This window comes from Amborella trichopoda, chromosome 1, assembly GCF_054954075.1.
Source record: "Amborella trichopoda isolate Santa Cruz 75 chromosome 1, AtrichopodaSantaCruz75HAP2 v2.0, whole genome shotgun sequence".
NCBI classification, from domain to species: domain Eukaryota; kingdom Viridiplantae; phylum Streptophyta; class Magnoliopsida; order Amborellales; family Amborellaceae; genus Amborella; species Amborella trichopoda.
In genome coordinates, this window is record NC_142336.1 from 48,697,084 (window position 1) to 48,716,729 (window position 19,646).

The following is a 19,646-nucleotide window of genomic DNA, read 5'->3' on the forward strand; positions in this document are numbered from 1 at the left end:
TGGTACATGTTATTCGCAAATGACATAGTTTTGATTGATGAGACCCGAAACAATATCAACACAAAATTAGAACTTCGGAGGGATGCTATAGAATCTAAAGGTTTTAAAATTTGAGAGAATTTAAGCATGACACCAATAGATGATATAATGAGAGAGAGTAGACGTACATGGGCTGGCCATGTATAGCGCCAACCAAGTACAACCCTTGTTAAGAAGTGTGAATTAGTTAAGTGGAATGATTGAAAAGGGCAATGGGTAAGCCCAAAAGGATGTGGTTGGAAGCATTATGAAAAGATATGAGGACTTATGACCTCACTTAAGATATGACCTTTAATAGAGTAGAATGGAGAACCAGGATTCATATAACTGGCCCCAATGAATTAAAGCTAAAATGATGATGATGATGTTACGCTTAACTTGTCCAATCTTTTTCAGATGGGTGTGGTTGAAATAGGCCGACAAGTAGATGGCTTCCTCCAGTGCAGGGTTTCCATAAGCTCAATTTTGATGGAAGCTCTCAGGGTAACCCTGGTGGGGCAAGCATCAGGGGGATTGTTAGATATTGGAATGCTATTGAAATTTTCTCCTTTAAGAGTAAAAACTTGAGAGACTTTCGCACGGTGGAAGGGGATTCTTTCATTGTCATCAGATGGTGTAATTTAGAATAGAGAGACTTGTGGGAATTGAAATCGATCTTCCTACCGGTGTTACATTTGACAGAATCTTTGCATACCTCTTATTGTTATATTTATAGGGAGGCAAATCATGAAGGTAATAGCGTTGCTAAGAGGGTGCTTCTCTGCCCTTGCTTTTGGTTTTTGATGTTGTAACCTCGTTTTTGTAATCTTTTATCATTAATAAAGTTGTTAACGTTGGTAAAAATAATATATATATATATATATATATATATATATATATATATAGGGTGCGGTTTGTATAGAGCCTAGGCTCTAAACAATCAAATTAGAGCCTACTTTCAAATAGTATCGAGAAATATGGTTTTAATATCGAAAATCTTTGTGATAGCCTTAAAATATATTTTCATATTAATTATAAAGTTTAAAGCTTCAAAATTAGAGTAAATCAGCGTATCTATGAAAACTTGAAAATATTGAAAATTGATAGTCCAAAAATGTGTTACAAAATACACTATTTTTAAAACTTGCAATCGATTTTTTTCTTATGTCCATGCATCTTGATGTCGAGATGAACAATTTGAAGTTATTTGAGCATCAAAACAACATCTTCTAGTGAAATTTTTGAGATAGACTCAAATTTGATTGTTTAGAGCCTCGACGCTATATATATATATATATATATATATATATATATATATATATATATATATATATATATATATATATATATATATATATATATATATATATATATATATATATATATATATATATATCCGAGTTTTTACGATCAATGACTGAAACCGACATCGTTTTCTTTCCTTTGAGTTGTAAAGTGTGCCTTGCTCAAAAGCTCTATTGGATTCTTTCCCTTTTGTTTTCAATCCTTTGTCATTTCATGCTCATTATTTGATGAAGGCAAGTTCTTGACAGTACACTGCCGCTTCGTAAAAGCTTGGCTCATAACTCAATGAAATGAGACAAGAGCATCCATGCAAAGGTGTTGGTGTGGGACTCACCCCCACTCGTCTCACACATGGCACCTTCACCATCTTGTACAAAATGTTCAGTGCTACACTATTTATCCATAACTACATGGTACCAAGTACTCTGTGGTAATTGATATTTTCTTATTAACCAAAAGAAAATTTTAAGAGACATAGGAAACACTGGGAAAAACTAAATGAATTTATGATGTTTGGGAATACTCCTCTAGTGATTTTAACATAGATTCCAAAATTTCAGATAAAAAATAATCTCCTAAGTAGTCTTTACATGAGCATGGTTTACTCACTTAAAAAACTTATTACGGTCCCAAAAACTTGCGTACCCAATCAATCTCTCTTTTTTTCCATATTTAATAGGAAACAAAGGTTCACTTGAAGTAAATCCCACTTCCCTTGAAATAACCTTTTGGGGATCCCCGATGAAGAACCGAAAAAGAGGGAGAGGTAATACAATTCTGAATCCAGGATATAAAAATATCCGTAAATCCCAAAGCTTGCATTATGGCACCTTTTTTGGTTAGTTGAGGTTTATCCAAGGTATCCACTTCAAACAATCAAAACTTCAAAAAATCAAAGCAAGAGTGCTTTCAAATTTTGTCAAGGATGAAGTCTTGGTGCCAAAAATCTTATCATAACCCAAAAAAAACTTTTCTTATCCCTAATTGTAGAACTTAAAAGTTTTCAAAATGGTTTTGATCAAGCAGATTTATAAACACTTGAAAATCTTAAAAATTGATGGTCCATGTAGCATACTAGAAGATGAACTATTTTTGAGACTTGAAATCGTGTTTTTTTTGTTTTTTTGCTAATATACATACATCTCATGTCGAGATAATCAATTGAAGAGTTTTCAAGTGTCAGAACCACCTTTTCTAATAGATTTTTAAGGGGCATTCTACTTATGTATACCAAAATTGGCACCTTTTATAGCTTTTTTTTTTTTTCTATTCGCATTTTACAGTGTTACTTAAACGCAAATTCTAAGGCATTTCCTAAGATGGCACTTAAAAGCGCGTGACGGAAAGTAATGCCTTGTTTTGCTGTTACTCGTTGAAGTCTTCAGGTGCAAGACTTGGGGGTTAAAAGAGGTCAATGAAAAAGTCTATTATGGGCTTCTTTACTTTTTAGCTTTGCCAAAAGTTATTATAATCTGAGTATACTTTTATTTGCTCCCTAGGGTCAAATCACATCTAGGTTAAGTTTTAGGACCTAAATTTTTGGGATATAACATCTTCCTCAATGGCATTAACTTCAATAAAAAATATTCCTAAGTGCACCTTCTATGCACTTGAAGGTTGAATAGAGACCGTTCAATGTTTAGAGGGTGAGATCTAAGTATTAGAAAATTAAATTTAAATTTTTATTTTAATTGTAATCATCTAATGATTTTTAGGTGGTTGCTAAATGTCTAGCTTGATCTCACGGAGTAGATGTAAATTTATTCTTATGCAAAAGCATAGTATAGGAGCGGAATCTTTACCCTTATCTAATCTAAGAGGATAATACTGCTAAATAAAGTTGTGATAGTTACCAAAAATAAAAATGAAGTTCTGATTTTTAAAGGTCACATTTATTTTGAGTAGTTTTTGCCATCATTCATAACATGTCAAACTTTATTTTAGTGATCCACTTTAGTGAGAGAGCAAAAGTGCCAAATAGAATATCAACGTTTGTTATTTTATATATCAAAGTAAAAAGATAATGAAAGGCATTAGTGGTACTTCTTTCAAAAGAAGAAACAAAGGCATTTGCAATTTTTAGTTCTTCCAAAGGAAGGAATCAAGGAAATACTTCCAAATTCTTGATCCCGCAGGAAATCATGATCATCTCTTAATCTTTTCTCATATTTTTAGTGAACTTATAAAGAAGAAAAACCTTTCAATTTATGCAGTGGCTTGTTGTTAGGCTATCTTTCTATTACTAGATCTTTTGATCATTAAAATATGAAATGGAATGTCTACAATAAGACCATTTATTTTTGGTACAAAGAGTTCACAACTAGTATTGATTGTTAGATGAAATCGGGTGCAAGGGGGATGCGTCATTGATTAAGTATGGTATCCAAAATAAACTTTCTCGAATGTTGTGATAATACTTCAATTTGTTAAATATCACATTTAATAGCTAAAAATGATTATGACCTTCTTATCCAAAAGCAAATGGTCTCCTAGTATACAATCTCAATATGAAAAAGGTAGTATAATGTCCAGTCTTCTAAAAAAAATAGAGCCACATATCATATAGAGCAGAAATTGCAATTGAAAAATTCTTAAATTGATCATCTCGATCTTGATAATTATCTATCTTAAAGAAAAATATTTGAAGTCTTGACAATAGTTTATATTGTAATACATTATTTGGACCATTTAATTTCAAATATTTATAGATATGCTAAATATGTACCAGTTTTGAAATTTCAAAGTTTGCAATCATATGCAAAACTAGATTTTTAGTCCATCACAAGGTTTCCAATATCAAAACCGCATTTTCAAGCTCGATATTGAGGTGCGCCTTTACTTTTTCTCACGATGCATGTGCTTTGTATGAACGGCATCTAAAAACTATAGCTTGGTATCTTAAGGGTATTTTTATTTTAATTAACGCCAAAATTGTTATTCTCCCGAGAATTGTATAATGTCTATTTACTCTTTCAGGTAAAAAGACTTATTTTAGGACCTAAAGTTTTAGGGATGTATTTAACCTCTTCAACTTATAAAATAAGTGGAGCTAGGAGCAAGCCGGGCTAGGGGCCAAGCTACCCCTGACGCCAGTTCCCAAAGGGGTGGCCAAGCCCTAGCCTTATTAGGCCGGCCGAGTCAAAAAAAAAAAAAAAAGAGCCTTATTATGCCGGCCGAGTCAAAAAAAAAAAAAAAAAAAGAAGAGAAAGAGGGGACCAGGCCGCGCCTAGCACAGCCCTACCCTCAAGTTGTGGTTCCCTAGGCCTCGTCCGGCCCCAGTTTTTTTTTTAGAGCTGGGCTGATAAGCGAGGGCAGGACACCTAGCCCATTGCCCCTTAAGACTGACCTTAATGAAAAAATAAATAAAATAAACCTAATTGAAGTCTGTATATTTAGAAAAAAAAATTATATCAAATTTGAATCTGTCCAATTCTTTGAAAGCCGAGATGTAAATTTCAAGACCTTGAAATTCAAATTTCTTCATTTCGGAATAATGACCAAAGATTCTTGGGCAATTTCCCAAAATTTTGTACCGAAAAAGTCCTCTAAGGGAGTCCATGTGATGGGTATGTATGATGTTGCTGAATTCTAACCATGTCGGCATACATGCATGATGCATGTACATGACAAGTGAGATCATCATATTCCCCTGTCCCTTGCCTCAGTATCTGAGATGATATATCTCCTTTTTGGGCCATGCCCTATAAAAGGGCTCTGTGGGCTACTTTAGGGTTTTAGGGTATCGCAAATAAACTCAGTTTTTGAAATGTATGCGGAAGCCGGTTTGCTGTTCCCTTACTGTCATGGCTTCTCAAATGAAGTTCAGCATTTCGAGGAGTTCTGCCGATTTCGAAAACAAAATGCATGGGTCCGTCTCATTTCTTCTCTATTTACTGTTTCAAAGTTTTTTTTGCTCTTTTTTTTTTTTTTTTTTATCTATTGTTTGTTTTCTTGATTTAGAATGAGTTTGCAGGTTCTAAAATTTGATTACATTTAATAAAGTTTTGGTTTATTTGTTTGAGTTATTTATATACAATCTTATGAATTTTTTTTTTTTTGGGTGGGGAGGGAGAGAATGGGATGAAATCGTTTTCAATTTTGAATTTGTTAGTCCCCCTTTTTTCTTGGTTTTTTTTTTATGAGTTTTGGAGGAGATTACTGTATGGGTCTTGAGGTTTTATAGGCCTTGATGAGTGCTGTTTGCAGATTTGGCCTGAAATATTTTATTTTGGGATGTAAATATGACAATAAAGGAATTAAAAGATTTGAATAATGATGTACTTTGTTTAATCTTTGTTTTTATTTCTTAAGAGAGTTAAGGAATATGGGACGTTTTGTTGCTGTTGCTAATAGCTGCAGTGGTAACCGTGAATTTTGTTTCTGTTTAATTTTCATTTTTGTAATTGATAATTAAAATGAATTTTTCTGTTTTGTGGCCATCGTTTCTGTTGCCTATACATTCATTGAAATTAATTTTTTTGCTGATTTTTTCTATTTGTAATTGTTTTGTTAAAAAACATCCATTAATGGAAGAAGAATGGAAATTAACTGACTCCTTAAGTGGTATTTGGACCTTTTACTGTAAATGTCAGAGTAAAATCTATGTCGAACTTCCATTTTGTTTTCTTGGGACAACTCTTTTCTCAAAAATCTTGTTATAAAAGTTGCAAGAATAGTTCTAATTTGGCTAAGTTTTTAGAAAATTTTACAGTGTTTCCCTCTCTTTCTCTCTCTTTCTCTCTCTCTCTCTCTCTCTCTCTCTCTCTCTCTCTCGATTCTGTGTTTGCTTTTGATATTTGGAACGGAATGACGTAGCAGGTTCAGTTTTTCACTAGCTAGATTCCCACTTCTTTCATGATCTTTCTTTTATGGAAGGCTTTGCCCAGAATCTTTTTCCTTTTCTAGAAACTCCATTTACTGTATGTATCTCTGCACTTACAAAATGGGTTTGGCCTCTTGGCTTGATGGTTACGGCACTGGAGGCAATATATAAGGAAATGTTCGATTCCCAGCTGACCTTCCCAAAAAAGCAAAAAAAGGGGTGGGGAATTGGGGAAGCGATGCACTTTTCTCTGTTTTTAGTGCTACTGTTTCTCTTATCTCCACTCCTTTGTCTTGATTCATGTTTTTTAACCAAATTAGGGAAATATGTATTTTGCTTTCATTCTTATGAGAAGTTTGTGTATATGTTTATAGGAAAGGACCTGGCAATTATTCAGAAATTTAGGGTGAATTATAAGTTTCTTCAGCACTTTCCTGAGTTTGCCAAAGTTTATCTCTGCCTCTAGCTGAAACCTTGGGAGATTGAGTAAAAGATTTTATAAATGAGAAGACAGTTATGATGTTCGCTGATTGTTGCGTATTTAGCATTCTTTTATTTTTTTAATGTTGGAACCACTTATTAAATTTATATCTGTACTTCAACCAAAATTGGGTCGAGAAATATAATGCTACCCACTTTGTTCTTTCTAGTTTTGAACTTATTTTCAGTTTTTTAAAGATTAGAGAAATTTATAAAGATACCCATGAGAGATGCACTAAATCTAACATTTTACACATATAGTTGGATTTGATTTCAAATACACATAAAAAGACACATTATCATGAGTTAAAATAATTGCAAATGTGTAAAGTGTTAAATGGTGTATCTCTCATAGGTAGGATTTGATTTTATGATACCCATAAAAAGACCCATTATCGTGAGTTGGAATAGCTGCAAATGTGTAAAGTGTTAAATAGAGTATCTCTCATAGGTATTATTATAATAAATTTTCCTTAAGATTATAATTTTCTTATATAATATAACTTTACTGGTTGTAATTTTTCATAAAGTTAGTTTATACTCAAGGATCTAAGCATAGTTTTATTTTTCAAAAAGTTGCCAAAGAAAGAAAATGGGAAAGGAGCATGACTATGCATGTGGATCTATGATCTATCTTCTTTTTGTGTGTTTAATGAAGAACGTTATTGTAATTTAAATTGTTGAGCATGTTGATCTACATCATTCTCATACTGTTTTTTTATTTCATCATTTAGTGTGGTGATAAATTTCAAAAATGTTGTTAGTTTGGTCAAGTACTTAGTTTTATGATGTGGTCTTCGAACTGCTTAGGTTCAACTCCTTCCTTGTGCTGTTAAACAAGATCCGCTTTCATTTCTTAGATCATGGATCATATCATAAGCAAACCTGCTAAAATTTTGGTGAATATATTGTAGACACTCTGCCCCTAATTTCAACTGATATAAACCTGGGGTCTGAACTTTTCCTAATTGATGTTTCAAATATTTCCATTTTCTGAAGTTACTGAAACCCAGAGTCAGCTTTAACCCAAGCTGAGTCGTTAGTTGTATAGGATTGACCAAAAAGATTGAAATATGCATAGTGTCATTGGAATAAGATTTCTGAGAAGTCATAAAGACTTGATCTTTTTCCTTATTCAATCACACCCTACTTTCCACTGAATTAAGGCAGTTGGTTATGGAGTAACTCTTGCGGCCATTAGATGAGAACAGGGCATTTTGGGGAAGAGATGCCTGAAGAAAAAGGTAAAAGGCTGCCAAGAACCAAAGAAATGATGTTCAGTTTTTAACTGTTTTACTGGATCTTCCACTGTCAAACACTTGCCTGTCTTTGAAAGATCTTTGTCAAGTTAGTACCCTGAATCTTGACCTTGTCCTATGCCCAAGGAGTGAGAATTCAAAATCTGACTGCACTGAAATCTTTGTGCCTTGGAACCTGTTTGAATTAATGTATTTGTGGTATTTCCCTTGTTGTGTGCATTTTTTTGAATCCCCGTTCTCATCATATAATTTCTTGTGTTCTTGATCCATCATGAAAGTTCATCTTTTTTAGGTCAAATACCAAAGTTTGGTACTTGAGTTTGCCTTTACTTCTTTTAAAAGCTTATGTAGCATATGTCCTTTTAGAACCTATTTTCTTTGTGATCAATGAAGATGATAAAGAAGCTATAATTCCATAAATAGTCTTATGCATGAGTTTGTTTTTCTTTTTTCTTTTCTTTTTTTATGAAATTTTTTCTTTTTTTTTTTATGAAATTCTTATGGCATGGATTTCAAAAGTAACCCTTTGATGCGGTACTGTTTCTGTTGCTTTTGACGTTTCATTAGTTAATCAAATCATCTGTTAATAACAGCAAAATACTGTTTGAATTGGACATTTAGAAGTTTTCTTCTCAATGGATGCCTTCCTGTACTGTTTGGCATGTGTAGCTGTTCAATCAGCATGATTGGTGAATCATTGTGCACAATTTTTCCCTTATTTTTTAAAGTTTTGCCTCATCTCCTTAGGTTCTTTAATTTCTCTTTGTTTATCACTACAACGGCATGTTTAAGGGTTATAATAGTACATGGTGAGGTCATCAATATACCATCAATGATTGGATTTTATGGTTATGGACATGGGTGTTCTTGCAATATATTGCTTTTTAATAAACAATCCCTTTCTACCACATTCGTTTAGGAATTATCATTTTTTATATCTGGGCTTTCATCCTTTGCTTGATTTGGCAATCTCCCTAAAATATTGTGAATTATAACTTCTAACGCATTCCCTTTTTACGCTGTTCTCATTCTATATATGGCCATTTATATAGAACAACTTGGTACAAACTCCATCAATATTGGAATACGACCTTGGAGAAGGTGACCTGTTCAAAGCTCCGGAGACCATCCCAGAAGAACCTCCTATCCTCATCGATCCCTTATCAGCCATGTCAATAATGTCAGATAAGGCCTTGGAATTGGACACCACCCATCTCCTTAATGAAGTTTTTCATGGGTATGAGAAAGAGTTGGGTAGCATAGGTGTGGAGATCGAAGGAGGTGTGGAGATGGAAGAGAAGAAGAAATCAGATGGGGATGATGGTGTAGATAGTGACATTAAGAGAGAGGTGGAATCAGAAGCTATTCAGAGGAGTGCAAGCTTAGGGTGTCTGCGTTTGATGGATACGGGTGGTAGTAGATCTACAATGCCGACATTTCTGGATTTTGAAGGGGTGGATTTAGGAGCTGCATTTGGGATGAGGAGGGCATATAGTGCAGGAGATATTCAGGTTGGACTATTCTTCTAGTTATGTTTTATTTTATCTGTTCTGATGAGTGGCCTCTTTTATCGTTTTATTTCACAGGTGGATTTAAGAAACCTCGGGAATTAACTTGGGTTATGGGTGTTGATTTTTCTGCAATGACTGATCGTTTGCTTTCTTCCCCCTGCTTGCTACTTTGCATTCCCGACACTCGCTTCTCTGCAGTTATTTTTGGCCTCTTGCAAGTCTTTAGTTTTCCTTTATTTTGGTTTTTTTGAAGTGGTTTTGATTTTTGAAATTGCAAGTGTTGCTGGAATTCTGAAAAATATTATATTTCTACCACTGCATTAGTTGGTGTCATAACCTGTAGAAATTTTAGGCATATCTCCTATTGGTGTATGCAAAGCTGCATTGTTCATTATCTCTTTAGATGATAGGTAACTGCTCTAAATGATTTTAATGTGACAATGTTGTCCCTGCATCGTTGGTCATGGGAAGACCTGTCTCTCTCAGACACTCATTTGTGGTGCTTTTCGTTGTCTGTTATGTTTATGTGCACGTGAGTGTGATCATCATTGACTCTCTTGGGGTCAGATGGTTATCCTCCAACTTAGGAAAAAAGATGGTGTCCGCTCATTTTTGAGGATGGGATTTATGATAGAAGCAAGTTTCCACTTGACATGCTCCCCACGAGGATAATTCCCTCTCTCTATGTGCCTTTTAGGTGTCTGTCTCATAAGAAAGGTAGGTGGTTGCCTTCTTAGAAGTATCTTTCTTAGATTAGTATTATTTTGAGGGTTATTGTTAAAGACTGGTGGGTTCTAAGGACCCTAAGTCAGATTTGGAGATGGCTAGTTTGTTACCAACCTTTTTTTCTCTTGGAGAGAATTCTTTTGGAACTTCTTTTGCCTATAATTTTTGTTTCCTTATTTTGTATACCTTGTTTTCCAAAGCATGATTTTACAAGTTGCGATTCACTAGCTCCTCTTTATAGTGAATCTAGAGTGAAGTACGTTTGTAGTGAAGTATGTTTACCTCCTCCAGGTTATTAGACATAAAATAACTACATACTTTTTGAGTGGAGGTTGAACCTATCATTTTGAAGCGCAATAATGAAAACAACTGCCTAAAGGGCTGAAATTACATTGGCCCTCTTGTGTATTTAATGCTCCATCAGCCAATGCTTTATGCATATTTTTGTCATTGGCCAACTAAATCACTAAAAATGATGCCACCCAAAACTTATTTTCTATTTGACTGGGTGAATATTTTGTGACCCAAAAAAATGGTATGTTTATGTTCTCCATTGCGAAGGGAATATTGTCAAATCCTTGTTTTGTATATATGTGCACTTGCGTTTTCAAATTTCTACTTGGTACTTGTGAATTTGCAAGAATACACACATACTAAGAGATGTTTAGATGTGTCTGCAAATTCTACAGGATGTTCGTGGTCATTGATTTTGGGTTTTATGACAGACACTTGGTAATAATGGTAATCCAGCAAACATTATCAGCCGTCCTCTTGAGAGGCAGCTAACAGTTGGGAATTACACCCATGAAGAGCGCAAGGAGAGACTTAACAGATACTGGAAGAAGAAGACCAAGAGGAATTTTGACAGGAAGATTAAGGTAATGAGCATTGTGTGATAAATCTAACTTCCCATCATTTTGTATATTTGCATGTATAAAGGAGAAAAAGGAAGCTGTCAAAGAAGGAACTCCAGATATTCAAAACATAGCAACAAATATCATGAAAGCTTCAGAAGATTACATCCATGACTTCGATATTTTTACCTTAATGTTTTCAAAAAGTTTATAATTTCTTGAACAATAAATGCATTCTCAAGTGTAGAAATTTTGTTTAAAATTTACCGTTTACCAAGCATTTTCATTGTTTGTTTCTTTGACAGCCATTGGTTTTGAATTATGATGATGGCTATTGCTTGTTATTGCAGTATGCCTGTAGAAAGGCATTAGCGGACTGTCAGCCTAGAGTTAGAGGGAGGTTCGCAAAGATGGATTGAGTCCAACTAAGGTTCTTAAGCTGCCAAAGTGCGAGGTTCGTTTCAGAAGAGCTATATGTGCAATCAATCAATAAATAGGAGCTATGCGTGTAATATCCAACAGAGGCTTATGCCTGTTTGCTGTTAAGCTATGTATGCTATGTAATCCGTTAGGCTTCACCACTTTGCCACCATATAGTAAGCCTTGATGATTGTGTTGCTTCTGGTTCAGGTCTTACTAATGGCATGTATCTGCTAATGTTGTAAATAACTCTGAATAAATGTAACTGGCAATCCAAATTTGGTTCTTGTGGAAAAAGATAGTATTCTGGAGTTCTCAAAAGAAAAAAAAAGAGAAATGGTGTTATGGAGTGTTTTGTGGCAGCCTAGATAGAGTGAGCTTGCTCAGTTTCTGTCATGGTAATCCAGAAACGCAGTTCTTTACATTGTAGAAGGTGCTTCTAATTTGACGTCTAATTGCTATGAGTGATTGTGACCTAATTTTTCCAATTTCATGACATATTTTAAGCCATCCAATTTGACGTCCAATAGTCACGAGTGATTGTGACTTGTTTATAATAATGATAAATAATATCGTAGTATACAACCTTTATATGAATGTGGAAAAAGTTTATATGAAGTTGATGCCCTAAATAATCAAATCAAAGCATACCTAAAAAATTCATTGGAAAATAATGATTTGATGTTGATCAACCCTCAAATCCGATCATCTTGACCTTGAGATTTACCTTGAGATGTATGGATTTAAAAAAATGAACTTAAAGTTTTGGAAATAGTGCATCATATATGCATTATGTAGACAATCAATTTTCATGATTTTCAAGTGTTCAAATATCTACATGATCTACATTTGAAGTCTGAAATTTTATAATTATAGATTAAAATAAATTTTCAGGCCATCATAAATATTTTTAATAATGAAATGACATATTTCGGGGTGCGCTTTACTTTGATCATTTAGGGCATCTAGCCTTGTAGAAACCACACAAAATATTAATTGCCATTAGTTTTTTATAAAAATATCTATTTTACCCTCTTAGAGATAAAAAATATCCTCACTAAAAAACATATTGTATTACAAAATAATAGTATATAAGTGTACAAAAAATTTGTTGAGTACAATTATAAAAGAAAAAAATTTATATAAAACCGAGGCTTTAAACAATCAAATTAGAGCCCACCTCAAAAATTTCCATAGAAGAGGTTGTTTCGATGTCCAAATATCCTCAAATTGATCATCAGGTGTATGAACATGAAACAAAATGGATTTCAAGTTTTGGAAATTGTGCATCTTGTAATGTAGTTTTTAGACTGTTAGTTTTCAAGATTTTAAATTTTATAATTAAATATGAAAATATATTTTAATGCTATCACAAACATTTCCAGTATTGAAACCACATTTCTTGATACTATTTGAAGGTGCACTTTACTTTGATTGTTTAGAGTCTCGACTCTATACAAACTGCACCCATTATAAAATGCTTCTATAGTGCGAACACCCTAACAAAATCTTATATATATAAGTGGGTGTAAAGGTGACATGCATCTAAACCATGCTGAAATATACACTTTCGATTGCAGGGTAAGGAGGTGGACTTTTGCCACATCTTCTGTGAACGTAATACGGAAGCTGATACTCTTGCAAAAAAAAGGGTGCTTTGATGTAACTTGCTCTCTCCGTTCTGGTTGCCTCCTTTTTTTCTTTTTGCTCTTTGACGGTGTAACTCTTCATTCTCAATGAAATTATTATCGTTTCAAAAAAAAGAAAAGAATATACACTTCCGTTGTCGAAAACCCTTATGATTGCCTGAAAATCTATTTTCACGCCCAACTATGAAATTTAAAATTTCAAAAATAGTGTTGATAGAACATATTTATGAACACTAAGAAATTCTAAAAAATCTTGAGAATTGACGTTTTCAGATAATGTGTTACACGATGCATTATTTTTATGACTTGAAATTTTTCTCTCTCTATTTTGTTTTTTTAATTTATTTCCATATGTTGAGGTAGAGATAACCAAGTGGAGACTTTTCAGCATTGAAACAACTTTTTCTAGTAGGCTTTTGAGATGTGTCTTACTATTATGTAGGTGGCAATGGGTCGGGTCGGGTCTGAGGACAGACCCAGACCTGGATCCGACCCAAATTTTTTTTGAATATATTTAAATATTATGTTAAATCTATACATGTATTATTTAAATATTATAACTAAAAATACATCGTTATATATATATTTAAATCTATACATGTATTATTTAAATATTATAACTATATATATATGGGAAATAATTTGAAATATACTTTAATTTTCGTCTAATTTAAAAAAAGAAATCTCAACTGTCATAAACCTCGTCTACACCTACACCTTCTTCTTCTTTTTTTCCTCAATTTTGGCATTTTCTTAACCAAAATAGCCTTCACGGTAATTGTATTACAGTAATGACTACCGCATTACGGTACTTTGAGTACCGTAATGATCAGGCTAAGCATTAACGTACTTTAAAGTACCGTTATGCTTAACCTAGTCATTACGGTACTTAAATTGCAGTATGATGTGGCAAATGAGAGAGAAAGAGACTCAATGAGCATTATGGTTTGTAAAGTATCATAATGTTTAACATGGTCATTACGGTACTTAGAATACCGTAAGCCCTAGCCTGACCATGACGGTATTTAAAGTACCTTAATACGGCAGTCATTACGGTAATACGACTACTGTCAAAGGTATTTTTGTAAAGAAGAATGTCAAAATTGAAGAAAAAGTGTATGAATGAGGTTTATGAAAGTGGATGGTTTTTTTGTTAAATAGACAAAAATTAAAATATATTTCTGATAATTTTTATTAAAATATTATATATTAAGTATTATTTAAATAAAAACACTGTTCGGGTCGGGACCAAGTTGGGTCTACATAGACCCATACTCAAATAATGTTCAGGTTCAATATTTGGACCTGTACCCAACCTGCCAAGTCCAATTTTTGGACCCACACGCAGACCTAGGTCTGGTCCGGGTCCGTTACCACCCCGACTATTATGTAATAAAACTCTCTGAAAGGGGAAAGCTCCACGAACTAGTAGCGTGCGTCCACTATCTCGAGCCTATGTGGTAGTATCGTTAGGGCAGTTGTATAAATGTGTTTGTATGTACGAGGGAATGCGACTCCTAAGGCAATCAAGTAACTGGAAACGAAGACAAACGCAAACGGGGAACCAATTCACGTAAGATCGTATGTGATTGAGGGCTTTTTCAATAAAATGTACAGCTCGGTACAAAGGAGCCGCTAGATGTAATGCTTCATTTACATCTCTACCTACTTTTATGCAAGGAAGAACACCTTTCACTTAGGTTTCAAGACAAAATATAGACCCTCCAAGGAAGAAAGAAAATGTAGACACTAACCCGAGTCTTGAGTACAATCAGTGTGTAACTGATTTTTTAATCATTATCGAAAATCAAATAGTTTAGGCCCACTCTTGTCATAGGAACATGACATAAGAAGGATTTTTTTTTTTTTTTGGGTAATTTTATGGGGAAGACCTATCCCTACTTTTTTTCTTCAAATAGTTTAAGAGTTAGTTTTTTTTTTTGAAGTATTAGTGGGGTGGTGTCGGTGGGAAATGAAATCCGCGACGTGATGACTAGGGTGTGGAGATGCAACCACGACGACCCCACAACAAGGGGAGTGGCTTTACATTAACCGATACCCATAAAACGTGGATTATCTTCGAGAAATCTTAAGTGAGTGGTTGCCCTTTCTTGACAGGTGGTCCATGGAAGAGCAAATGAGCAGTGTTTGCCTCTCTCAAACTATGAATCTTTTTTATTCTGATATTTACCGCACCTATACAAGTCTGAAAGAGGAATTCAATATTACAAATCTCATATAAAAAAGGATAAAAAATGAATGGGATATGGCTCATCAAAGCTGCCCTTCTGATATCTATCATAATTTTCCACATAAAAACCACTTGCAAATCAAGGTTGTATGGTTCCAAAAGCTTTGAATTCTGGTGGAGGATCTCTAGCAAAATATATTTAAATCTCAATTTGGATCAATTTGCAGTTTGTACAATCAGCTATATTACAAGTCAAATTACTCCCAAAATATGAAATCATCGAAAAAGACTCTTTTATGGATTAAAGGGCATTGAGTGAGAACATTCACTTATAGTTTTGAGAGATGTCACAATTTGAATACATGAAGGTCTATTGCCTGATGAACGATACTTAATGAACGGTCCTCGACCTCCCTTCTATAAGAAAATCAATCAAATCAAGACCAAATGGCCTTAAATTTCTATTCTTATTATGCCTCTAGAAAAACTTCCACAAAATTTCATCTTGATCTTAGGAAGTTTACTCCTAGACTATTAGACCATTGATCAAGCCATCAAGCATTCCTTGACCAGTGGATAAATCTTTGATTTCCACTACGTAAGAAGTGAGTTCAAATTGAATCCAAAACTGCAAAATTAAGCTTTATGATGCCTTGCGATTAAAATTCCAATCAGTTTCTTGTCGATTCGAGGAAGATATCTTACAAGCCGCTTGTCAAACCATATGGCATATCCTGACCAATGGTGGATAAACCTTCACCTGTAATGGATACAGAAGTGTGTTTGATCAAGTTGGAGTGACTTTAAAACTTTAACTTTAAATTTTGATGCATTGAACATCACTAGCCCAAAATTTTACTTTAATTCATGAAAGTTGGTTTATGGATCATTGGTCAAACCCCTGAGGCATTCCCTGACCAACAATGGCTAAATTCTTGACCTCCAATATAAAAGAGGGGTATAAGATCCAGGTCAAATAACATGAAACTCTAAAGTTAGATTTAGGATGCCTTAAATTAACATTTACCAAAGTTTTTCATCAATTTGAGATAGCAAGTTTATGGACTGACTGCCAAGCCATGAGACATTCCTCTGGCGGACATTAGATTGAAAGAGGCATCAAATGGTATATACCATTTGATGTTTAGGGCTATGATTCCAACCGCTTGTGAAGTTCCAGAACGATTTCAGCTGATTTGACTAGCTTTTGAATCGAACCTTTGGCTGAGCCTACTGGAACAACAGCCAACCTTATAAAGTCGCGGTCTCGAACTTATTCAACCAACGAAAACTCCTCAAATGATCCAATCTTCATGAAAATTCATATGCAAGCTTTAGGAGTGTCATTCCAAGTTCCAACTAGTTGTGACATTTCAGGCCCAACTGAACTCATTTTAGTGAGTTTCATATTGGACTGTTAGGCGGGTCTACTACAACGGTGGCCAAGCTAATAGAGCAGTGAAGCAGATTTTTAGGAATGGATAGTGTGAGTTTTTAAGGAAGGTGTATTTTAGTGTAAGTTAGGTTTTTTTTTTTAAAGCTTATCATAGGATAAAGTTGCTTAAAAGATTTTAGTTAAATTTATTGAAGAATTTAAAGGGTATTAAAATAGGAAAAAGATAAAGGAGTTAGATATGAGGAAGATAAAGACCGACAAATATGGTGCATAATTTTTAAAAGAGATTATATTTTCATGAGAGAGAAAATAGGGAGAGAGATCTAGAGAGATGATATTTTCGCGAGAGGATGTGTTTTTTCTTCAAAGTCTATTTAAAGGGAGATGTCCTTTCATTGTAAAAGATAAGAGAATGGTCAGAGATTGAAATTGAGTAAAATTTGGTCTTATGAAAAAATTGTTTGAGTGAATTCCCTCACCCTGATAGAGGGTATATTCTCTCGTTGCGGTGGATTCTCTTGCAGGTAGATTCCTTTGCAGACCCTAAGAAAAGATATAGTCTCTCACCTATTATAAGTATTTTTTTCTCCATCCATCATCGAGCTTATAGAGCCTATTTGGCCAATAAAAAAGGGGTCAAACATGATCCAATGTTCAAGAAATTGCATCTATAGGCTCTAGGAATATCATTCCAACTACTCTTCAAGTTTCAAGCTCATCTAAGCTCATTTTACTGAGTTTTATATTAGACGGCTAGCCAGGCTAGTAGCGGCCAAGCTTTTAGAGCCCTAGATGAATCAAACACGATCAGATCTTCATGAAACTTTGACCATAGGCTTATAATGCATCTACTAATTATCCATCTGTCTAGACTTAATAGGGTTAAATTTTACTACCAACATTGGCCAACAATCCTTGAACATTGGTGAATTAGCCTTTTCAGTGGCATGGCCTGATGTATATTTGGATATTATCCAGTCCAAAACACACCCAAACATAATTTCTTAATGAGATGTATCTCTTTGTGAGATTATATGGGGCTTAGTACACCGTTGTAGTTTCACCAGTTGCACATATGGCATTAGCAATATAAGGTGTCTAGTGTTGTTAGTTGTTGAACGCCTAGTAGAAAAGTATTGTTGATCTAAAAGCATGTGCAAAAAGTTCATTATTGGGTTGATGATTATGCAATATGTCATGACAATTGATAAATACGGGTAAATGCATGGCTTATGCTATTAAACATATGTACTTACTAACATGAGAATGAAGCACGAATCACTCAAGTGATCACAATAAAGCTCTTCTCATTAACATTTGAATGATTTGTAAAATCAAAGTAATGTCAAAATAGTAAGGGCATCTTCAATGTGGGGTTTTCCCCATGTTTTTTTGCCTAAATTGGTATAAAAGCAATCATTTTTTAACCAAAATTACCTCAAATTCACTTTATCTTTTCTCCTGGTAACAATAGCTACAGCCCAGAAAAATGCACCCATTGAAAAAAGGTTGTTGTTTGTATAGTGCCGAGGCTCTAAACAATCATAGTAAAGCGCAACTTCTAATAGTATTAAGAAATAGTATTGAGTAAAGCTTTAAAATAAATTTTTATTTTTAATTTTAAAATTTAACGCTTTAAAAATAGTGAAGATCAAGTAGATCTAGGAAAACTTGAAAATTGATGGTCCAAAAATATGTTACAAGATGCACTATTTCTAAAATCCATTTTTTTTCTCATGTCCATGCATCTTGATGTCGAGAGGATCAATTTAAGAATATTTAGACATCAAAACAACCTCTTCTAGTGAAATTTTTGAATTGCGCTCTAATTTGATTGGTTAGAGTTCTCATTGAAACAAAGCTCTGTATAATAGAAGTAGCATTAGGAGAGCTAGCTATGATGTGCTATTTTTTTTCTATGCATGCCACCATGTTAAAGCTCCATATAATAGAAGTAGGATTAGGAGAGCTAGGTATGGTGTGCTAGTTTTTTTCTATGCATGCCACCATTTTAAAGCTCAAGTTGGCTTGTATTTGGTTTCGATGAGCGCACTCCATATTTTTCTCTTTTGTTTGTTCTTTGCTATAGTTTATACCTAGGAGAATCAAGAAAAAAGAAAAAAGAGGAAATTTATATTTGACTACATATTGTGCAGTTTGGAGGAGCCCTTACATTTTGTTCTTTGTTATAGTTTATACCAAGGAGAATCAAGAAAAAAGTGGAAATTTATATTTGACTACATATTGTGCAGTTTGGAGGAGCCGTTACATGTTGCATGATTATCTTGATGGTTGTTATAACAATGTATGCATACTAACTGTTTGATAATATTTCTCACAGTGATTATAGATATAGTTGTTGCATTTTTTATTTTGCCACATATTAAATTAAAGTAATAAGCATTTTGATATAACAATTGCTTCCTATGTTAATTAAATTGGTATGTGACGCCTATATCAACTTTATACAAATGAGTTTGAAAAGATAAGCCCCGAGGAGATCTCTAATTAGTGGGTAAACATGTTCAAACGTTCGACATGAAAGTGGGTAGGACATTCCAATAATCAGCCGTTGTGTTTGCCCCCATTCATGATCTACTACTTTGTTCCACAATATACCCAATAATACAATGGCTTTGAAATCGATCGGTTTGCTCACTCCCAAATCATCCAGTCCTCATGTTTGGATTTTACTGGAGCTGCACCCTTGAAACCCAAATGTGCAATACAGTAAGTTCACCTATTCAACATATATCAAGTCACAAGTCATAGTAAAAATTTGATTTGATCAAAAACTGGTTAAAATAAATATTTGACTAGTCTAACCTAATGATTTCCACTCGCTTCGACTAGCCAAATAAATTCAGATGCCTTTTTTAATATATTACATATTGTTGAACCATTATTCATATTTTTTCTTTGTCTATTATTTGGTCAAACCAATCCAACCAATAATTGAACCTATTCTAATCAGATCAGAACCCTCACCAATTCCATGGCCAACCATTCCTGATA

General features: G+C 34.0%; 1 protein-coding gene across 4 annotated transcripts; it reads left to right on the plus strand.

The window, feature by feature from the left end:
• The first annotated feature begins 5,051 nt into the window (after positions 1–5,051).
• LOC18442376 (CCT motif family protein) lies at positions 5,052–11,692 on the plus strand. Of its 4 annotated transcripts, none has more exons than XR_016057908.1 (4): positions 5,052–7,869; positions 8,937–9,395; positions 10,811–10,999; positions 11,326–11,692. XR_016057908.1 is itself a non-coding variant. In XM_088869921.1 (4 exons), exons 2-4 carry the CDS (start codon positions 9,054–9,056, stop codon positions 11,392–11,394), a joined length of 564 nt encoding a protein of 187 aa, XP_088726047.1. In that variant the 5' UTR covers positions 5,052–7,869; positions 8,937–9,053; the 3' UTR covers positions 11,395–11,692. The 4 variants fall into 4 exon arrangements, 2 of the variants coding, with proteins under 2 accessions (XP_088726047.1, XP_006852657.1); XR_016057907.1 differs by having other exon boundaries at positions 5,052–5,191; XM_088869921.1 differs by having other exon boundaries at positions 10,847–10,999.
• Positions 11,693–19,646: the final 7,954 nt, after the last annotated feature.

Excerpts from the sequence above, each read along its gene's own strand:
- LOC18442376 (XM_006852595.4), top strand. The coding sequence starts at position 5,090 with ATGTATGCGGAAGCCGGTTTGCTGTTCCCTTACTGTCATGGCTTCTCA. Across the intron at positions 5,192-8,936 it reads TTCGAAAACAAAATGCATGG|AACAACTTGGTACAAACTCC; the intron begins GTCCGTCTCATT and ends CCATTTATATAG. Across the intron at positions 9,396-10,846 it reads ATAGTGCAGGAGATATTCAG|ACACTTGGTAATAATGGTAA; the intron begins GTTGGACTATTC and ends GTTTTATGACAG.